We start from the raw sequence: 19767 nt of genomic DNA on the forward strand, positions 1-19767 counted from the left end.
AGATAGTTCATTAAGAATTAATTAAAGGAAAGGTTAGAAAACATTTCAACAGACGAGGTTTCTAAATACTTTTCATGCTAATTTATACTTACTTCTTATAAATATAATAATATATCAGTCAGGCAGGGTGTGATGGCTAAAAAAGTTTCCTTGCTTCCCCGTGATATTCAATATCGTTGTTGCTTCCTCTTCTAGCTTACTTCGTTCGATGTATTTTACTTCGTAGGTATCAAGTTCAGCCCACCTTAAATCCGCTAGCTACCTATTACTACATACCTACCTACTATCTACTACAAAAGGTACAGGTACTAAGCTACGTATCCGAAGCATCCGCAATCAACGGGAGAGATTGTGGTTGAAGTGGCACCACATTTTTATCGCCTGCAAAGTTTAAGCTTCTTGATAGTTATATTATTTTCCAATTATTCAGATAAGATAATTATAATAAAACTGCAAGGGTCATTGTTAACAGATATAAAATATTTTATTAAAATTATCATTTTCAATTATATTTTCTGATAATATATTCGAACCTCATTCAATTTATCGAAAATGTGCACCTATATTTAAAAACGTCTCCCGTAAATTTTATTGAATGAGATTCAAACTTATGTATCAGAAATTTTGAATTTGAATTACTATTAGGTACAATAAATTAAATAAATAAATAATTTAAATCTTATCTAGAATAAATATTTGAAATTATCATAGTATCAAAATCGCTTTAGAAAATTACAAAATAATAAAATCGAGGTTGGACGCACTGCCTGACATGTGATTACGTCTAAACACTGCAATCCGCCAACTATGAACAATTTGTCGTTAAATATCACAGGTAATCGTTTGTGCGACGGCGTCGCTTTACTTGAACAGCTGTTTAGCGTAATGCCATATCCTGAAGAAGTACTCGTCGCGGCGCAGCAGCGAGCCGCGCGCGTACGAGCGGATGTCGGCGTCCATGTTGTGGTCGCGCAGCCACGACGTCGTGGTCTGCGTGCTGAACGACGTGGGCTCCGTGGCCTCCGTGTGCTCGCCAGCCTCTTCGTCAGCATGTGAATCTACGAAGAAACGATTTTCGATTATTATAATTATTTCGTAACAAACAACAAATCATGGAAAAATTCTTCATGACGAAGATTTCCCTATACCTACCTACTATTTTAATATTAAATAAATAGAAAGTTATAAAAAGAAGAATTATCTCCAGCTTCGGTAATATATCCGCTCATTAAAACTTACTAAATAATTTAATTCTATTTAGAAAAAAAAATACACTCTTGTAGTACCTAGCTACTAAACAAACTGCCAATCTTTACTAAAATTCTGGGCCATAGGGTTGCCAGGCGTCCGGCTTTAGCCGGACATGTTTGGCTTTTTAGGGACTTGTCCGGCCAAATATTGCCTTGTCCGGCCTGTCCGGCTTTTGTTAGGCCTTTTATTTGGTTGCCGCGCCAAGCGAAAGTCGAGCCACAGAATCATATGAAGCGCACGCATCAGGATGTTGGTTAGCAACCGATGCTGATAGTACTCACTCAAGAGCTGACACTAATTGCCGTCACATGTCCGGCTTTTAGGGTAAAATGTCCGGCCAAATGAAGCACAAAGTCCGGCTTTTGTGATTTTGGACCTGGCAACCCTATATGGGGGATATTGTTTATCATTCATTTTTATTCATTAACTAGCTTTCCGCCCGCGGCTTCGCCCGGGGTTTTCCCGGTTTGTATTGGAAATTGTTCGAATTTTTCTCGCCGTAAAAACCATCCTTAAATCCATCCGAACATTAAAAAAAAAGAATAGGTAAAATTGGTTCAGGCGTTGTTGAGTATGCGCTTACCAACTCATTTTGCGATTCTTTTTTATATTATAGATTTTTACTCAATCTAGGTATATCTTCTACAAAAATTTAAAATTAAATATTAATAAAACCTTAAACCGCACGGAAAGAACCATATACGTGGAAAGGAACACAATTGTCTATGGTTTGACAAATATGACATTGATTGATATGACATTGACAGTTGTATGTAATAGTTTTAGCGCGGGAATCGTGTTTACGTGCAAAAAGCAAGAAACTTTTAGTTTTAAGTTTTAGGACAGTGTAATTTATCTAATTACTGTAAAATCAAGTGTTTGGAATAGTGTCAATAAGTTTAAGTGTGAGAGAGTGCATAAAAGAAGTTAATAGTTTTCGACTTGTGAGTGCTCAAAAATAATTTTGTGTCCAGTGTACAGGATGGATAACTATAAACTGCCGAAATGATTGATACAGAGGTAAATTAAATTTATATTGGATAGTTCTTACCTTCTCCAGGTTCGACCTTGAAGGGCTCATCGGACTCCAGCGGCTCGCTGATGCCTATTTCGTTCCTGGCGTAGATTCTGATCATGTAGGTGTGGTTTTCGTTCAAGTCTCTGATGGCGAACTTGAGCGTGTGGGCGTCGACCTTGCCGACCTCCATCCACATGGTCTTGGTGACGTCCCTGATGGCGATGTTGTAGCCGAGCAGCGGCGCGCCGCCGTCCCACTCGGGCGTGCCCCACGAGGTCATGACGATGTTGCTGCCCACCATGCGGATCTCCAGCGGCGCGGTAGGCGGTGATGGTACGGCTGAAATATTTGTCTTGTTAATTTTTATTCGATTCCAACATCTTTTTTTTCTGATAGGCGGGACTTTGTTTGTTTGTTTTGTAACTCTGAAAGATGTATCCTTGTGTGTGTTATTATTAGTTCACAACTTTTTATCCTTCAGTTGCATTGAGTCAAATAATTAGGAAACCTTCATAGGGTGTACTAGGATATAAACTACTACATGACATACTTATCTTTACCAATTAGGTAATTAATTCTTAAAAAGTTCAACCACATGTACACAATTATTTGTGGTTTTAAATACAACATAACATTAACACCATACTTAATAATCTGAGTTTATAAGTCTTGCCAAAAACAATTAAAACATGCACTTATTGAAGCTGAATTTATTATTTCTAAACTGTTAATGCAGTCTTGGTTTTCTGAACAGTTTTGAGTCTAATTCTTTTTTTGGGTGTAATATTCTTTTAAGCTGGTGATTTCTTCAGGCTTAAACTTGTTTTCAATTTAACAAAAATAATAGAAAACTAATATAGTTTGATTACATAATGAAAAGAATGTCCCATTTCGTACTACCTATCAATTAGACTATTTTGATAGTATTGATTGATCTACTTGTGATGGTTGTACTCACTCGCATGCTTCTCCAAGCTCACAGTCTGCGACTCTGCGGGCAGACTGACTCCGATAGCGTTCTCTGCTGAGATCCGGAACACCAGCTCCTTCTCCTTGATGTTCTCGATGCAGTGCTCGTACACTGACCCACTCACGGTCACTACCTTGCTCCATGATTTGCCTTTCAGTATTTTGTACTCGATAATGTAATCTGGAAACATGTTTTACTCTGTAACTCTATTCAATATTTAGATAAATTTCTATTTTCATCAAAGACTCCTATTAGTTTCTGGACTTTCTGGGTGTTAAATGGGTTACATAGTAATATGTATTTATGATAATATTATTTATTAAAGATCTAAGACACAGTTCTTTGCATTTAATATTTTCAAGGTTTATTTGATATTAAGTTATCAGTTCGACTGAGCTTAATACTTGGACAAAACAAGTTGAGTTTAGTTACTTATTATGTAAGGTATTGTATTATGGTACAAAAGGCAAACTTAATGCATGTGGAATTGTCTTCAAGTCAACCTTTGGGCCAAAAAGAGTAAGTGGGACATGAAGTGAAGGTATGTTAAAATGCCTACTTTATTACCTATTATTTTTCCATATTTTTTTGCCATCTTTGTTTTAAATTAAATAAGTTTATCATAATAGTGAAGTGAAAAAATAGAAAATAAAGAAGGTAGTTTTTACTAGCCCATTGACTTAGAGCTCAGTGTCAATAACAAAATAGTTAGGTAGGTGCTTATTATATTGAATGAAGGCTAAAAATGGAAACTTACTTGTAATGACGCTTCCTCCGTCACTCTCGGGCGCGGCCCACTGCAGCGTGACGGACCTGGACGTGGTCTCCCGGACCACGAAGCTGCGCGGCTGCGACGGGGGCGCTGTAGGCCACAAACCAATCAAATTCTAATTCGTTTATTTTGCAACTAGGCTTATAAAGAGCTCTTTAACACGTCCTAGTACTTTAACCCTACCACTGCTTCGGGACAACAAATGGGTATTGAGAAGAAGCAGCGCAAAGAACGTAATAGGTTCGTAATCGTAATTATTATAAGTTAACATTTGAGAGTCAGTAGTCAAGTGCAAAACTTTCGTTCTTTCAAGATTCTAACCAGCTCGTCGGTACTAGCTTCATAATTTAGTTCGAAAATGATCCATAACAATCCATTAAACCGACGGCTGTCTGGAATATTAAGTAGGTACTTAAGACTCTACATGCGGGTTAGGTTACTGTTATTCTGGATTGTTCCGGAAGTCTAAGGCTACGGCCGGATACTCGCGACACACACTTGGGCGATGACGGAACGTCGCGGAGGTTTTAGTGGGTATGCGTCCTTTTCAGGACGGAGCAGCGCCTTTTTCAGCGCGCCGGGAGTCTCACACACCACCCTGTCCCCCGACAGTGGTGACGGTACGCAAAGCATTTCCTCCGCGACAAAAAAAAACTGTTATTCGGGATACTATAGGAACAAAAGCGAGTAAGTATGAGAAATGAAATGTTTATGCATTTATACGCTGACTTTGACATTTAGTTAATAGGACACCATCTGCATCATCGATACAGAACCTAAATTCGTCAAATACTTAGGTACGTCTAGATTAGATAGTGACGCACTGACTCTTTTCTATAAAAACCTAGAGTACTAAGCTAACATAGTATTGTTACTAGTTATACCTAGTTATTATTGTACTTACATAAAGTCTTTCCTATGGTAATCTTTTCATCGGAAATATAAGGTAGACTAGTACCAATTTCATTTCTTGCGCATATCCTAAATTGGTATGTAGTATTAACACTGAGTTTTTCAATTTTGGCCTGAGTTTCGTTGACGGTGGCCACTTGCTTCCATTTCTTGCCTTCTTGTTTTATTTCCACGCTGTAGTCGAGGATGGGTGCCCCGCCGTTCCTCTCCGACGGGTACCACACCACGGTCAGGGAATTGCTGTCTATTCCGTACAGTCCGAGCGGACCAAGTGGGGGGGATGGAACGTCTGTAAAAAATAGTGATGTATGTAAATAAATATGCGGAAATCCATAATTAAATATAAAGTACTATAAATTAAGTCACATCAAAATGTCTTTTGTCATAATTTAGGGAAAAACAGCTCAATTCTTGTCACAAAATTGATTAACTTGCTAAAAAAATTAGGATAATAAGATGTGTTTCACAAATAAACACCTAGTAGGTATAATATGAGTAGAAAAAGTAATACCAATAATATTTAAATGTTGGTGATTTACCTAGAGCAGTCTTGATCACTATAGGCTCGCTCTCCAGAGCCTCTGAGAAGCCGATGGGGTTCTGTGCCATTATACGGAACATGTATTCACAGTTCTCGTTTAGCCTCTGAATGCAGTAGGTCTCGACGCTCTTGTCGACGTCTGCCACCTTGATCCATTGGTCCGTCTCCGGCTCGTGCTTCTCGATGGCATACTTGGTCAGCTCCAATCCTCCGTCGTCTAGTGGCGGCTTCCATTCAATCGTCACAGACTCACGACTGATCTCTCTCATAACCACTGGCCCTTCAGGCTTGCTTGGCTTGTCTGAAAATATTATACTAAATTTGTAAACTGGTCTAGTCTGTTATGGTATGGTATACTCGTTTGTTAGACTTAATTGTCATTCATCACCGACCAATATTACTACTGGTGGATACAATCCATCAAAATACAATTATTTTGTATTATATTATAATTTGTTGTGGGAGTTGTTATGGGACAAGTATGGGCCACATAAATGAGTTAACCGCCCGGAACCCACATGCACTGAACGATCAGTGATTTGATGTTCAGATTTAGTAACTATTTAGCTCAACTTTACAGTAATGTAAGGGCAGTAATGCAAAACAACTTAATATAAAATAAAATAGACTGATCGCTTGTATTAAAAATAAAAATTAAAACCCATGGCTTGATATGTATATTTCTGTGATCTGGAAATAGTTTTAATTTGTTAGTGTAAATGCTTAAATTGTATACCGAATAGGTTCCCGTACCGGACTACTACGGTCGCAGTTTCGATCCCCCCACAATACAAATATTTTGTTTGTTTGATAGGTCTGGGAGTTTTCTATGTTTATTATGTATGTAGGTAGGAGGTATTTACAAAAGAAAGTACCTATAAACTAAACTTGTTTGTTTATTCTATCACCGTAAAATTGTGAACTTCGTCAGATAATGATTAGATTTAGTAATTAAATTTAATATAACCTAACCCACTGTTAGTTTATTACACATTTTCACGGTGACATAATCCATTATCCTGTACCCTTATAGCACGATTGCTTAGTTTTCCAGAATATTTCTTTTTATTATTGTGTCATTGTGAAACATTGTGTCATTGTGAAACATTTGTATGTTATCGGCCGTTTGGTGTTGGTTCGTATGTATACAGACTGCTACTTATGCCAGAGGGCGCGGGTTTTTATTCCCGCACGAAACAAAACATTTGTGTGCATGAACTTAAACATATTTGTTTGTATTGGACTAGGTGTTTTCTATCTTTAAATACGTATGTATTTACAAAAAAAGTAATAATATGTTTTATCCGGATTTTATCCGTAATCCGTTGTCTAGTACAAGCTTTTCTTAGTTTGGGGCTAGTAGCGTAGTGTCCAAGGATATTTATTATTATTATGTTTGTTTAGAGTAATACATAACTGGTCCGCCAAACTTAATCTTAACGTATGTTGTCAATTGTGGAACTTGAAGTAAGAAGTACCTATCTGTTTTTTGCTTGAAGTGTCGATTGTGAATTGATTTGTTAGAATCGTGTGTCATATAATATTATCCCTGATTTATCTGCTTTAGACTAAGATACTGAATTGATCAAACACTAAGGCTGAGTTGCAACACCTAACTTCAACCGTAACTATAACGGTAATCGGTGTTTTTTGTATGGATATTGACAGATTTTTAAAGTAAGGTGGTGCAACCCAGCCTAAATGTTCATTATTGTTGTACATGGGGCAGCTGTAACGATGGCAGTTAAATTATTTCAGATAAATAAGATTTCTGTTTGAATATTTTGAATAAAAGGAAAGATGACCTTACCTAGTTCTTTGGTAGTCATGTAATTTGTATGTTGTGGTTATTTAAAAAGTAGAAAAAAGATAAAAAAAATACTTTATTAAAGTAGATACGAGTACAAACAGTCAGAGAGAGAGTACTTATATTGGGAGAGCTTTCTTAGTTAATTAAAATATTGATTAATTGGTTTTCAGTTACATAATGATTGAATAAAAAAAAGGTCTTGTTAAGTTGGTTCAATCCTGTCAGTATGACATTAAATAAATGGTAAACGTAATTAGCGTAGGTAGTCGGAGGGTATTAGGGGACATTTGTACTCTTAAACGATTACCCAGATATTCCTCCTCTGGTGATTTGGATTTGCTACGGCGCTCACTGTCATCTAGAATTATTATCAGTTTTAAGAACTGTGCTGGATCTCAGTGAAAAATACATTTTGCTGATAACATACATGGATATGCAAATATTACCAGATTTTTAAAGTTCAGGCATTAGGTCGAGTCACTATAACTTCAGACACTTCCCGTCAAAATTTTGAGAAGTCCATCAAGAACCAAAACGGTATATTTATAAGATAAACCCCATAAAAACCAAAACAGTCAGTCACTCTCACTACTACGATTAATAAATTATTATTTTAATTTTAGCGAAATTGATTCTTTTTACCTACCATAAAATTCTGTAATAGTTTAAAAAAAAACCGACTGAGTGCGAGTCGGACTCCCGCACCGAGGGTTCCGTACAAACCTGTAGGTATATAACTTTGATTTTATTACAGCTTAAATGTTTCAAAATATACCTGAGTATTTAATATGAATTTCAATTTAATACCTCTACGCGTTCATGAGGAAAGGGGTAGTAAGCTTAAATTTATTTTTATTATAATAATGTAACTAAAATTTACGGCTTTTGCTATTTTTCCCTAATCTGTGCTATAAGACGTTGCTTCGTACCAAATTTCAAGATTCTGAGTTCACGGGAAGTACCCTGTAGGTTTTGATTCCCTTGCGAGTGTCGAAAAATTCGGAAATTTGCGGCATAAACGGCTGTATCTTTTGATTGCGTTGGCTTAGAAGTTTGATTTTTTCACAACTCCATGGGACAGCAGACCTGAGTATTTGGTATTTTTAGCTTGATACGTCCACGCGTTCCTGAGAAAAAGGGTCTTGACAGACGGACGGGCGGACGGACAACAAACTGATCCTTTAAATAAGGGTTTCTTTTTTCTTTTTGAGGTACGGAACCCTAAAGAGAACACTCCTGAATACAATATCCAATTAATTATTACGATTTTTTATATAATAATTTATTACGATTTCATGTTAATGCGATGAAATGTATGAGCCCTTACACTATAAATCTATATTTAAATCTATTGGAATATATTCAATAGTACTCATTTACGACTGTTTTAAATCTAGGTTTAACCGAATATTGGTAAACTCGAATCTAGGAGGCAAATGATTTTTCTTAGATTATTAGTATTCTATGTTTTTTACTTACCATAAACCCGAAGTGAGAGCTCAACCGTACTTGTGCCAGCTTTGTTTTGTGCTTCAATGGTGTACTTGCCAGTATGAGTTCTTTCTAACTGAGATATCGTAATGGTGCTGGTCTCCTCTGTAGAGGATATTTGAATCTCCTTTGATTTTTCAATTTTAGAGCCATTTCTGTACCAGCAGATGGATGGTGTAGGTATACCCTTAACACTAGCCGTTATAGACCATTTTTCACCTACACGGCGTTTCTGGTTTATGTCTTTTTCTGGTATTGTAATAATAGGTTTCAATTGAATTTCCAAATTACATGATGTTTCAGCCTCACCGTGTTCATTAGTTGCAATACACTGATATAACCCTTCTGATTTTTCTGAAGAAGTAACGACCAAAGTAGCTACTCTGTTTTCATATAAAGTTTTAGCGGTTGTTAGTTTCATACCGTCCTTTACCCATGTCACTTGGGGTTGTGGAATACCACCAAATATGCAAACCAGCTCCACATCTTCTTCTGGTGCACTGATGACATCCTTCAGTGGCTTCTCAACAGTAGGTGGTTGGAACTTAAGTACTTTTTCTACTCTGACATATTCTGTCGGTTCTGAGCATTCACTTACACCAACTTCGTTAATAGCATATACACGGAATCTGTACGAAGATTTATTTTTTAAATTGACCACAGCTTGTTGAGTTTTAGTTATATTTTCGATAGATATCCATCTGCAATTAAATTATAATAGCGTCATTAAATATGGTTCGATTTTAAAGAAATATGTACATGTATGAATAAAAAAATAAAAATATGAAACTCTCTAAACTATTACTCGTAACTACTTACTCTGATGTATTTATTTCTTGGTATTCCACAACATAGAAGTTTATCTCCGATCCACCTTTATCCGATGGTTCATCCCAACAAATGTTGATGAACGTATCACTTGTCTCCAAAATGTTTGGTTTTCCAGGCGGTGATGGTATATCTGATGAATAAAATCATATTATTAATTGCACAGCTTCAAACTAATAATCATAACTCAATTTTTATTGATTAACGTACCCAAAACCACGACGGCAACGTCTACTTCCGCTTCTCCGCAGTTATTTTCAAGCCTAAGTTTGTAAACTCCGGCATCCGTATGCTCAACTTTTTTAATTGTTAAGCTGGCGCACACGGAATCGATTTGCGGTCTGGTGTGCTTCGTTTTCTTAATAATTTTCGAATTAACTACCCATTCATCATTAGGTTGTGGTATAGCTTCATATTGTACATTCAGAACCACATCATTGCCTCGTTTTACTCTGTATTCCTTATCGTACTCAACAATGCGAGGTGGAGATTCTAGAACTGAAAAAATAAACCATAAAGTAGATAATTAGATATCACTAAACTAATGCGCATATAAATATTTCCGGTGAAATGAAAAATATGCTTGTTTAGTACAGTTAGCTTTTTTAACATACCTTCTACAATCAGTTTTGTGGAACACTTGGCATCTAATAATGTGCAAGAGTATTCATGTTGGTCTTCTTCAGTACATTTTCTTATTATTAATGTACGTTTCATGACGTCTGATATAAGTGTATACTTTTCCGTGTCTTCCAACACGGATTTCTTTTTGTACCATATTACCTCTTGCGTCTCATCAGGTATTTGGACTGTTAGGTAAGCATCAGTATTAGCAGGAACTACAATAACTTCTGGAAGTCTAAGTACGAAATTGACTGAAGGCTCTTCTACGGTCAGCTTAGCTGCACATCTGTCGCTGCCCACTTCACATGAATATTCACCAGCATCACTACTGTCAGTGTCATATATTTTTAATTTCTGCTTCTTGCCATCAATAGTTAACTGTATATGGTTGGAAAATTGAATTTCTGATCCATCTTTGAACCAGCGAACTAATGCGTCACCTTTAGTCAGTTCTATTTCGAATATAGCTTTGTTACCTTTGCTAACTTTTTGATCTTGAAGCCTTGATATTATTTCAGGAGGTAATTCGACAACTGTCACCTCAGCCGTACAAGTATCATCACGTAGTATACAAGTATATTCTCCTTCGTCGTGCACTGAGGTATTTCTAATGAAGAGCTTACGTACATTGCCTCGTTTTTCTAAATCATACTTATTTTTCTTAGGTTTAATTCTTTCTCCATCCTTTTCCCAAAATACATCTGCCGTTTCTGAATTGATTTCAACTTCTAAGATAGCAATATCTCTTTCTTTCACTTCAAAGTCTTGTAACTTACGTACAAACTCGGGAATGGTTTCGTGAACTATTAATTTTGTACTTGTTTCTTGTCCTTTGACAACACATTTGACTATTCCGACGTCAGTTAACTTAGTCTTTTTGATTCTTAATTTGTGAGTTCGTCCTTCTTGTATAATCTCTCTGTGATCCATGCCGCTAAGTTCTTGATCATTATGGTACCATTTGGTCGACACTGTATGAGATGTTTGGCACTCCAAGACAACTGTCTTTCCCTCTTCAATTTCATATATGTTTTGTAAGTTTTTAACAAAAGTTACTTTATCAACATCGATTGTCACACGAGCTCCATGAGATGCTTTGCCTGCGCTGTTTGAGGCGACACATTTGTAGTCACCAGAATCGATCTCAGAATCAACGTTCGTTATTATTAATTGAATATTTTCTCCATCGAAAGTTTGAGTGACGGTATTCGATGGGGTAATGATTTGGTTGTTTCTGTACCATGTAATAGTTGGCACCGGATTTCCTGTAACTCTTGCCACTAGTTTTATAGTTCCTTTTTCTTTGACAGTTATTTCTTGGAATCTGTTGATGAAGAGAGGTGGTTCTGCATTTTCCTCAGTGGGTTCTGAAATATTATAAAACAAACACTAATCACCATAATGTAATAATATCACAAATGTCTTAAAAAGATTCGGCGTATCCTAATCCTTTTTTGTTTTAATCTACGAGTAAGTGTACTTTTTACTTAATTACAATGAATTGAATTTGAAATATTGAAATAATTACAAAACACATTAATGTGACTAAGCCTCGATTTCTTCAACGAATAAATTTTAAAACGTCGATTAGTGAGAATTCGAGTAATTTATTTTTAGTACGATACGAATATTTTTATATAGGTACAATGTTTATTTTGAAATCTGCTGTAGGTATTTATTAATTTCATAAACTGGGCTTAACTTATGTAAGCTGCTTACCTTCTATGGTTATGACAGCATTTGTTTCTGTAGATCCTTCAGAGTTGACAGCTTTTAAACTGTAAACACCATCGTCTTTGCCCTTTTTGGGCTTAATTATTGTTATAGTATGTGTGTCGCCGTCTGTTTTTGTAGTTTGTGATTTTATTGGAACATTGTTTCTATACCAGGTAACCTTTGGCTGCGGATTCCCAACAACTTGTGTAGTTAAGACCACACTTTCACCTTCTCTTATAGTCATGCTCTTTAATGGTTCTATCACTTGTGGTTTTTCTTTTTGACCCGTTTTTATTTTGAGTACAATAGGCAAACTAGCTTCACCTTCCCTATTTACCGCTAGAACTGTGTATGTCCCTTCTTGGAATTTCTTAACATTTGATACTTTTAGCACACTGCAATACATATGCATGTCCGATTCAGTAGCCACTGATATGTTTTCATCGGGGATTATTTCTTCTCCTTTAAAGAACCATGCAATATCAGGTTCTGGAATAGCTACCAGTCTACATTCTAAGAATATTTGTGAACCTTCATCAACATATTGTGCTTTTGGTCTTTTAGAAAATGTTGGGGGTATGCCTTCTAGGATATCAGCCAGAGACGACTCTCGGGAAAGACTCTTTCTTGATAAAATGGTCATTTCAGAACCGTGATCTGAAAGAGGAGCTTCTACTACGAGCTCGGTAGTACTTGATGCAAATCCAGCAGCATTTTTGGCTACACACGTAAAGGTACCCGCATCTTCAGGAAATACTTCTCGAATAACAAGAGTAGCGACGTTATCGTCATCGTAGTACATTTGGAAATCCTGTGATGGTTTAATAATAGCAGTTTGTCTAAACCATGTTATTTGTGGCCTTGGATACCCTTCTACTTGGCACTCAAATTGTACAGTTGAACCATCCGGTGTATGTTTTGGTCGCAATTTCTCTACGAAAATCGGAGCTTTAGCTTGCTCCTCTGATGCTGGTTCTATAACAAAATAATATATCATTTATTTACTTATAAATAACAAAAACTTACGTAGTTAAAAAGGGTTTAAAAAATCTTGGACATTATATTATGCTGCCCTATTCAGTCTCAAACTAAACAAAACTCATAATGCTATGCGTTGCAGGCAGACAATCGATATAAACATACTTATTGTACTTTTTTAGGTTGTTTTACATAGAAAATTTACCAGGACTGGTCTGTTTATGCACACAAATTTTATATTGTGCGGGGATCAAACCCACGACTTCTGGAATTGTAGTCCGCGTACGCGAACCAATACGTATGCATGTGAGTGCATGAACATATCTCGTCCATTTGCGACGACAATGTGACATCTTCTATGTTAATATAATTGAAGATGCCACATCTGTTTGTATTGGTCTGGGTGTTTTCTATGTATTATAATAACATTATGCATGTGTTTAGAAAAAAGATATCCGTTGTCTGGTTATACGAGTACCTAGTTGGCAACTAGATAACGCAGTGTAAAATGTCTAAGGATATTTATTTAAATAAATTGTATGTTTCAACCCCAATCAATACTTACTCTCAAATACAGGAAGCTTATCGATTTTCTCATTTAACTTTTTCTGTAAATACAGTGTATAGTTGGCTTCATCCATCAAATACTGTGCAGGAACCCAGCCTTTCTCCTCTGTCAGATGTTTGCGAACGAACCACCAATCTTGATTTGTTGTTTCTACAAATAAACAAAAGAAAGTTACATTTCGGTTAAAATCTAACCATTCGATTTCTGATCATTCGATCGATTTCATTAATTTTAGGCATTCTATAAAAATAGTATAATATTTTTACTAGTACCTAACGAACTCTAGATTATCTTGCCCTTTGACAGAATATTCGCTTGAATCCTTACCTAGTATGTATAGTCGTTCACCCTCCACGAGGTTAATTGCTTCATCAGTTTCAGCCACGTATGAATATACTGCAAATACAGTGTCGCCACTTCGTACGTCGAGCGGGGTTTCTATAAAGTTATGATTGTATTGCATTACAAATATGTAGCAGTATTTTATTTAAAATGACAACAAACAAGAAGAAAGACGGATTAGTAGGTAGGTAGTTAGAATTAGTCGGTACCTTACAATTTCTAGAAATGCATAAAGATGCAACACATTGCACTACCTTAACTTTAACTGTAACTATAACCGGTGTTTTTGTATGGAGTTAAAGTAAAAGATGGTGCAACCCAGGCTTATAAAACGAATAAGAGTTAAGTGCGCTTGCTTAGGGCCCTTTCTCACGGTAATCCAGTTTTAACGGATCCAGTAATGCACATCAGTAGTCTTGTGTATTCCGACAACAGTATCCCGTTTTTTTGGAGTACGGGTGTTTGCAAAAAAGATATGCTTTATGACTGTTTACACCGGTTTCGGTCCATAAAGTTTTAGTTAACGCTATCTCGTAAACAGAGGTCGTTATTTACCGATGCGATGACTTTTATGCCCGTTTTCACCATCGATCCCTATTTTTTCCTATGCTAACACATATCAGGAATTTTGTTTTCATAGGGGTCACTTAAAAATTTGATTGACGGTGAAAAGGGGCATTAGAAATCTTACAGATAAGTTCCCACCCAATGTTACCAGCGAATGAGGATCAGGCCCAAAATTTAAGTATAAATTACTAAGGCTGAGTTGCACCACCTAACTTTAACGGAAAATATAACGAGAACCGGAGAATGCTTTTTGTATGGAGTTTGACAGATTTTGGACGTTTGTCAAAGTTAAAATAAGATGGTGCAACCCAGCCTAAGGAAGGAGGTCTTGCGTAGTATACTTTCGCCGCAAAACCATAACAGCGAAACGATTCCAATGCATTTTACCTTCCTTTGCATTCACTTCGCCAGATCAAGGTGGGGTATCAAAGTTACAGCAGGGATGTGTATTAAAATTGCTTTGTCAAATACATTGCTGACGGCGTTATGGATTTTTATTAAGGCGGAAATTATGGGTTTATTAGGTTTCTGAGGCCGAGGCCGCACTCATCGCGATAACATTCGGGCGACAACCGCTCGAAGTTCTTGCGGCTATGCAAAATAGGACCGAAGTATACGCGAATACTCGGCTACACACATCGCGATAGCTCGAATCTTTGGGTTATCGCGATGAGTGCGGCCTCGGCCTGATATGAAGAAAGCTTAAAATATGAAATACATAATTTGAATTGCTTATTTTGGTACAAACCTGGAAATTCTTGTTCTCTCGCGATACTCATTGATACATCTGCCTCTGTTGGTGTTAATAAATGAAGTTCATTTTCTGTTATCAATAAAGTCATAATAAATTGCCAATTGCAACAAGATAAACAAATACCTTTTTATGAACTAAGTATTTCTTCCTGTATTCTTTTATCCATAGTTCAAGTTAAGGTTTTGTTTATATTTTCGCAACTGGCATACTACCTACATATTATTAGGAAAAGGAAAAATTCGGCAATATAATTGTATTTGTGGGATATTTTTCCACGACACGTAGCTTGTGTACCGAACATAAAAATTTAATAAAATTACCTGAGTTAAGTAAGAAGTAGATGAAACATTTCGTAACTCATGCTTTGAATGTACCTTACAATTATAAAGTTTCAAGATACTCCCATATTTTATTTGTTTTTATTTAATTCAAATACCATTGTTTGCCATGCCGTAGACGTAAAGGTATAGTGCTTTATAAAAGTAGTTGCTTACAAGTTCACGAAAAAATACCTAATGTGTGAATATATGCATAGTGTGCTAAATAAATATTTTCAAAAAAAAATTTAAATTGAATTAACTAAATTAACTCACCCTGCAGTTGAGATGGTTTTCTAGGTTTTCGTTTGGCTAAAATGGTAAGTTGCTCTTCCTCATAAGTGTCAGCCTTCTGCCGAGAAGGCTTCAAGTCGACACTCAGTTCTTCTATTTCACTAACCTCGTATGCCGGTTTTTTGGGTTTACGCTTAATAACCATTTCAATATTTTCTTCAGATTCCGCTTCGCTAATAATAATTTCTTCTTGCTGGCTATCATCTTCTACTTCTTGTGTTAATCGAATTGATGTCTCATCTGCCGCTTCGGAAACAGTAACCTTCTTTTTAGCTTTAAGTTTAACTTTACTTGATAGAGATAATTCTTCTTGTGTGTACTGTTCCTTTTGTGGTTTGACATCAAATATTACTTCTTCCTGATTTTCAGTTGAATATTTCGGCTTTCTGCCCAAAGTAACTTCAACGTCTTGCGTTATTTCGGAATCTTGCTCCTTTTTAGGTTTATGAAGCGTAACGCTTGAACTTATTTCCTCGAACTGTTCAGTTTTAGTTGGAATTTTCTTTTTTAGTGGCATCATAACGTGCGCCATTTCATCGGCTTTGTCCTCATCACTGTCCATAATTTCTACTATTTCAGGGCCTTCTTCTTCTTCTTCCTCGTAAAATTTGATCGATGCTTCATTGGCTTCCTCATTAAACGTAGGGTGTCTCTGTGGTTTTAGTTTAACTTTACTAGACATAGAAATTTCCTCTTCGGCATATGAGTCCAAATGTATACTAAATTCTTGTTCAACATCTTCTTTTGTTTTGGTAGATTTAGGTCTGAATGTCACATTTTCAGGTTCCGTTATTTCTGGCAATGTAACGGAAGATTTTCTTAAAGGCTTCAATTTCTTTTTTATTGTGACTTCATCTACTATTTCTTCCGACTTCTTGACGCTAGGGCGTCTAGGCTTAAGAGTGACTTGTTCTGGTTCATCATCTATGATTTGTTCAGGTGTTTCGTCATCCTCTATTTTTGCATCACTTTGTTTTCTCGTCTGAATTATATCTTCGTGCCCAAACATTGGTTTCTCAAGTTCTGTTTTTTCGATGTCAGGTATTTCAGGTTGTTTAAAAACTTTTTTCTTTATTTTGGCGGCTTCTTTAACATTTCTTGATAAAATTCCGTTTTGACGTACACTACCTAAGAAACTTATAAGAGGTAGGTTAGCTTTAGGTGGCCAATCTCGCACATAAGTTATTCGACTTTTTAGTTGAAATTTCGGTAATGGCGTAGTAGCACTTTCTGGTTTTGGTTTAGTAATTGTTTTCTTTAATTTCAATTTCGTGAACTGAGGAGATTCAACGTTTTCAGCGTGTTGAGCCTGACTTAGTTTAATGGTCTTACGTTCTATTGTTATAGGTGTCAGCTTTAATTTACTCATTTTCTTTTTAAGAGGTTCTACGGGCTTTTCTTCTACAATTTCCGTGACAAGATTTTCTTCAGGCTTCTCGGATTTATCTTTGGCCTTAGTATCTTTATGTTTTTTAATCTTTTTATCATCATTGATTTTCTCAGTACGTTTTTCAACTTCTACAGGCTTAATTTCTGGTTCGTTTTCTACAAAATCATCTTTAACATCCTGTTTATCGTAGTCTGGCACGTTTTCTTTAATAGGCTCTGTGATTTGTTCTTTGACTTCTTTTTTCTTTGTTTTTTTAGGTTTCTTTTCTGCGAGTTTTATAGGTGATAAATTATCTTCCTCGGGCGAAATAGGCGTATCCTGTACCTGTTTCTCAATGCTATTGGGTTCAATTAAATCTTCTTGCATTGCAGGCTGCTCATCCTGTGCAATTATTTTCACAGGTTCACTTTTCTTTACATCCTTATTTGGCATCTCAACAGTAGACGTTACTGGTTCTTTTAGATCTGGTTGATCTGGTTGTGGGTGTCCTTCCTTTTTAGATGGCTTTTTAGGCTTTTGTTTGCTTGTTTTTTGTGGCAGCTCTTCAGGTATTTCAGATTTTTCTACAATAGGCTTACTGAAATCTTCTCTCACTTCAGTTTCAGACATTTGTTCATCTCTAGGTTCATCTGTGGGAGTATCTTCTGTTAGCGGTTTTACTTCATCAGTTGGCTTGTCACGTGATGGTAATATTTGGTTTTCTTTAGGTTCCTCCAACATCTCTGTGGGAGTAATCGTTTTCACTACCTTGTCATCTTCTAGTGGCGTTTTTTCGTCATCAGTTGGCTTTAAACGTGATGGTGATTCTGTGATGTCTACGACTTCCGCATTTTCTGGTGAGATTAAACAAGGTTTTTCTAATTTAAGAGAACTGTACTCAAAGTCAATTTTTTCAGGTTCTTCAAGTTTGACTTTCTCTAAATCTGGTATTTCTGGCAATTTCAGTGGTTTCTTTTTTATTTTTGAAGCTTCTTTGATATTTCTCGATAATTCACCGTTTTGTCTTACACTTCCTAAATATGTTATTACAGGTTTGATGTCTTGTGGTGGCCAATCATTGACATAACGTATACGGCTCTTTAATTGAAACTTAGGTAATGTAATCTGCGTAACTTCTTGTTTAGGTTTCAATGAAGGCTTTTTTAACTTTAGTTTAGTAAATTGCGGACCTTCAACATTTTCAGGATGCTGAGCTTCACTTAGCTTAACATCCATACGTTCAATTTTAATCGGAATTAGTTTTGGTTTTTTATTAGCCTTTTCTTTAGTTGTCGCTCCATCGGCATCCTCGATTAGTGTTTTTTGGGGCTTATCTAATGACGCATCGACTGTATCTTCCTCTGTTGAAATATCCTTTTTCTTAATTGTTTTCTTGTGCTTCTTTATGGGCTGGGGCTGTTTGTTCTCCAAATCTAAAGTTTCTGTATCTGAAAAAGTGATAACACATTGCTTAAGGTTTATTTTACTAATTATTATGAATCATATTTGTATGATAAACAATAACTAAAAATTATACATTATATGTAAGTGTATGGACTTGATAACATGGCATATTACTCATGCACGTTCAACTGATAAAGATTGTCTTAAAGTGTTGTAATGTCTACGAGATTATCTTCAATGTATTGTAAAATAATTAGTGGGTATGTAAATTGGACGAACTATACAAACAACAAACCTCACCATCGGCCGTTTTCTTTGCATCAATTACATAAATTAATTAAACAAAGGTACGTTTATTTTAAATAAAATTTTATATTATTATTAAAAGTAAATAAATTATTCTTCTTAATTTTCCTTCTAATGAAAATTCGCCTTTTCTCGCATTTTGCTGTATCGTAGCATATAAACGAATGATGATGATGGACTGTAAGATATATTAACAACACTGTTTGAAAGTTTGATAGACAAAACCTTACCCTCTGTAGTAACTTACTAGAATTACCGCGTCGTATGACGTGTACACAGACAAAACTTGTTAGTCTATCTTATCAACACTGCTTGAAAGTTTAACAGCCAAAACCTTACCCTCTGTAATAACTTCCCTTAGAACTACCGCATCGTATGTGTACAGAGACAAAACTAGTCAGTATTTTATCTCTGTGTTGTGTAAGTTGTATAATATTGTGAATTTTATTAGTTGCTGTGCAATTTTTGCTTTAAAGCCTCACCTATAGCTGCTTCAATTTCTGCAACAGAAAGTTTTATCAAGATATTCAAATCTTTTGAACGTTTGTTTGCGATGAGTTTGTTGACGTAATCTTCTCCTGAAGTATTTCCTACCTGTTTGTGAATGACTGAAGTAATTCGTACCAAGTACTACAAATTAGGAAGACGGACTCAAATTCCTTATTTGTGGCAATTTTGTATTTGTCAAGTGGAGTGAGTGTGTAATCTGTGATAGTGTGTAAGTAGACGAAAGGTGCTTTGTCGCCTTCCTGTGCTGTTATGTTGTGTGTGGTTTGTGTCTTGGGGCCTACCTTCTTTTTGATAATGCGCTTTGTGATTTTTTTGTGTACAGTCTTACCTTCAGGCGTTTCGAGTTCCTCAACGGTCGTTTGTTCAGGTAATTCAACAAGTTCGGCTGGCGTGTCTTCTGTGGGCGTTTCTTCGACAATGTTGAT

The 19767-nt window shown here is 36.1% G+C and overlaps 1 protein-coding gene across 1 annotated transcript; it reads right to left on the reverse strand.

Moving 5' to 3' along the window:
* Positions 1-506: 506 nt before the first annotated feature.
* On the reverse strand, positions 507-19761 carry Titin2 (titin-like protein). Its single transcript, XM_028314587.1, has 16 exons — positions 19671-19761; positions 15736-18570; positions 15137-15181; positions 13807-13917; positions 13477-13629; positions 11937-12908; positions 10208-11584; positions 9804-10091; positions 9585-9726; positions 8754-9466; positions 5463-5765; positions 4916-5212; positions 3997-4101; positions 3228-3419; positions 2303-2608; positions 507-1058 (listed from the first exon to the last, which is right to left on the reverse strand). Exons 2-16 carry the CDS (start codon positions 18356-18358, stop codon positions 862-864), a joined length of 7824 nt encoding a protein of 2607 aa, XP_028170388.1. The 5' UTR covers positions 18359-18570; positions 19671-19761; the 3' UTR covers positions 507-861.
* Positions 19762-19767: the final 6 nt, after the last annotated feature.

This window comes from Ostrinia furnacalis, unplaced genomic scaffold (genome assembly GCF_004193835.3).
Source record: "Ostrinia furnacalis isolate ACB-3 unplaced genomic scaffold, ASM419383v2 OfSCF4804, whole genome shotgun sequence".
Classification (NCBI taxonomy): domain Eukaryota; kingdom Metazoa; phylum Arthropoda; class Insecta; order Lepidoptera; family Crambidae; genus Ostrinia; species Ostrinia furnacalis.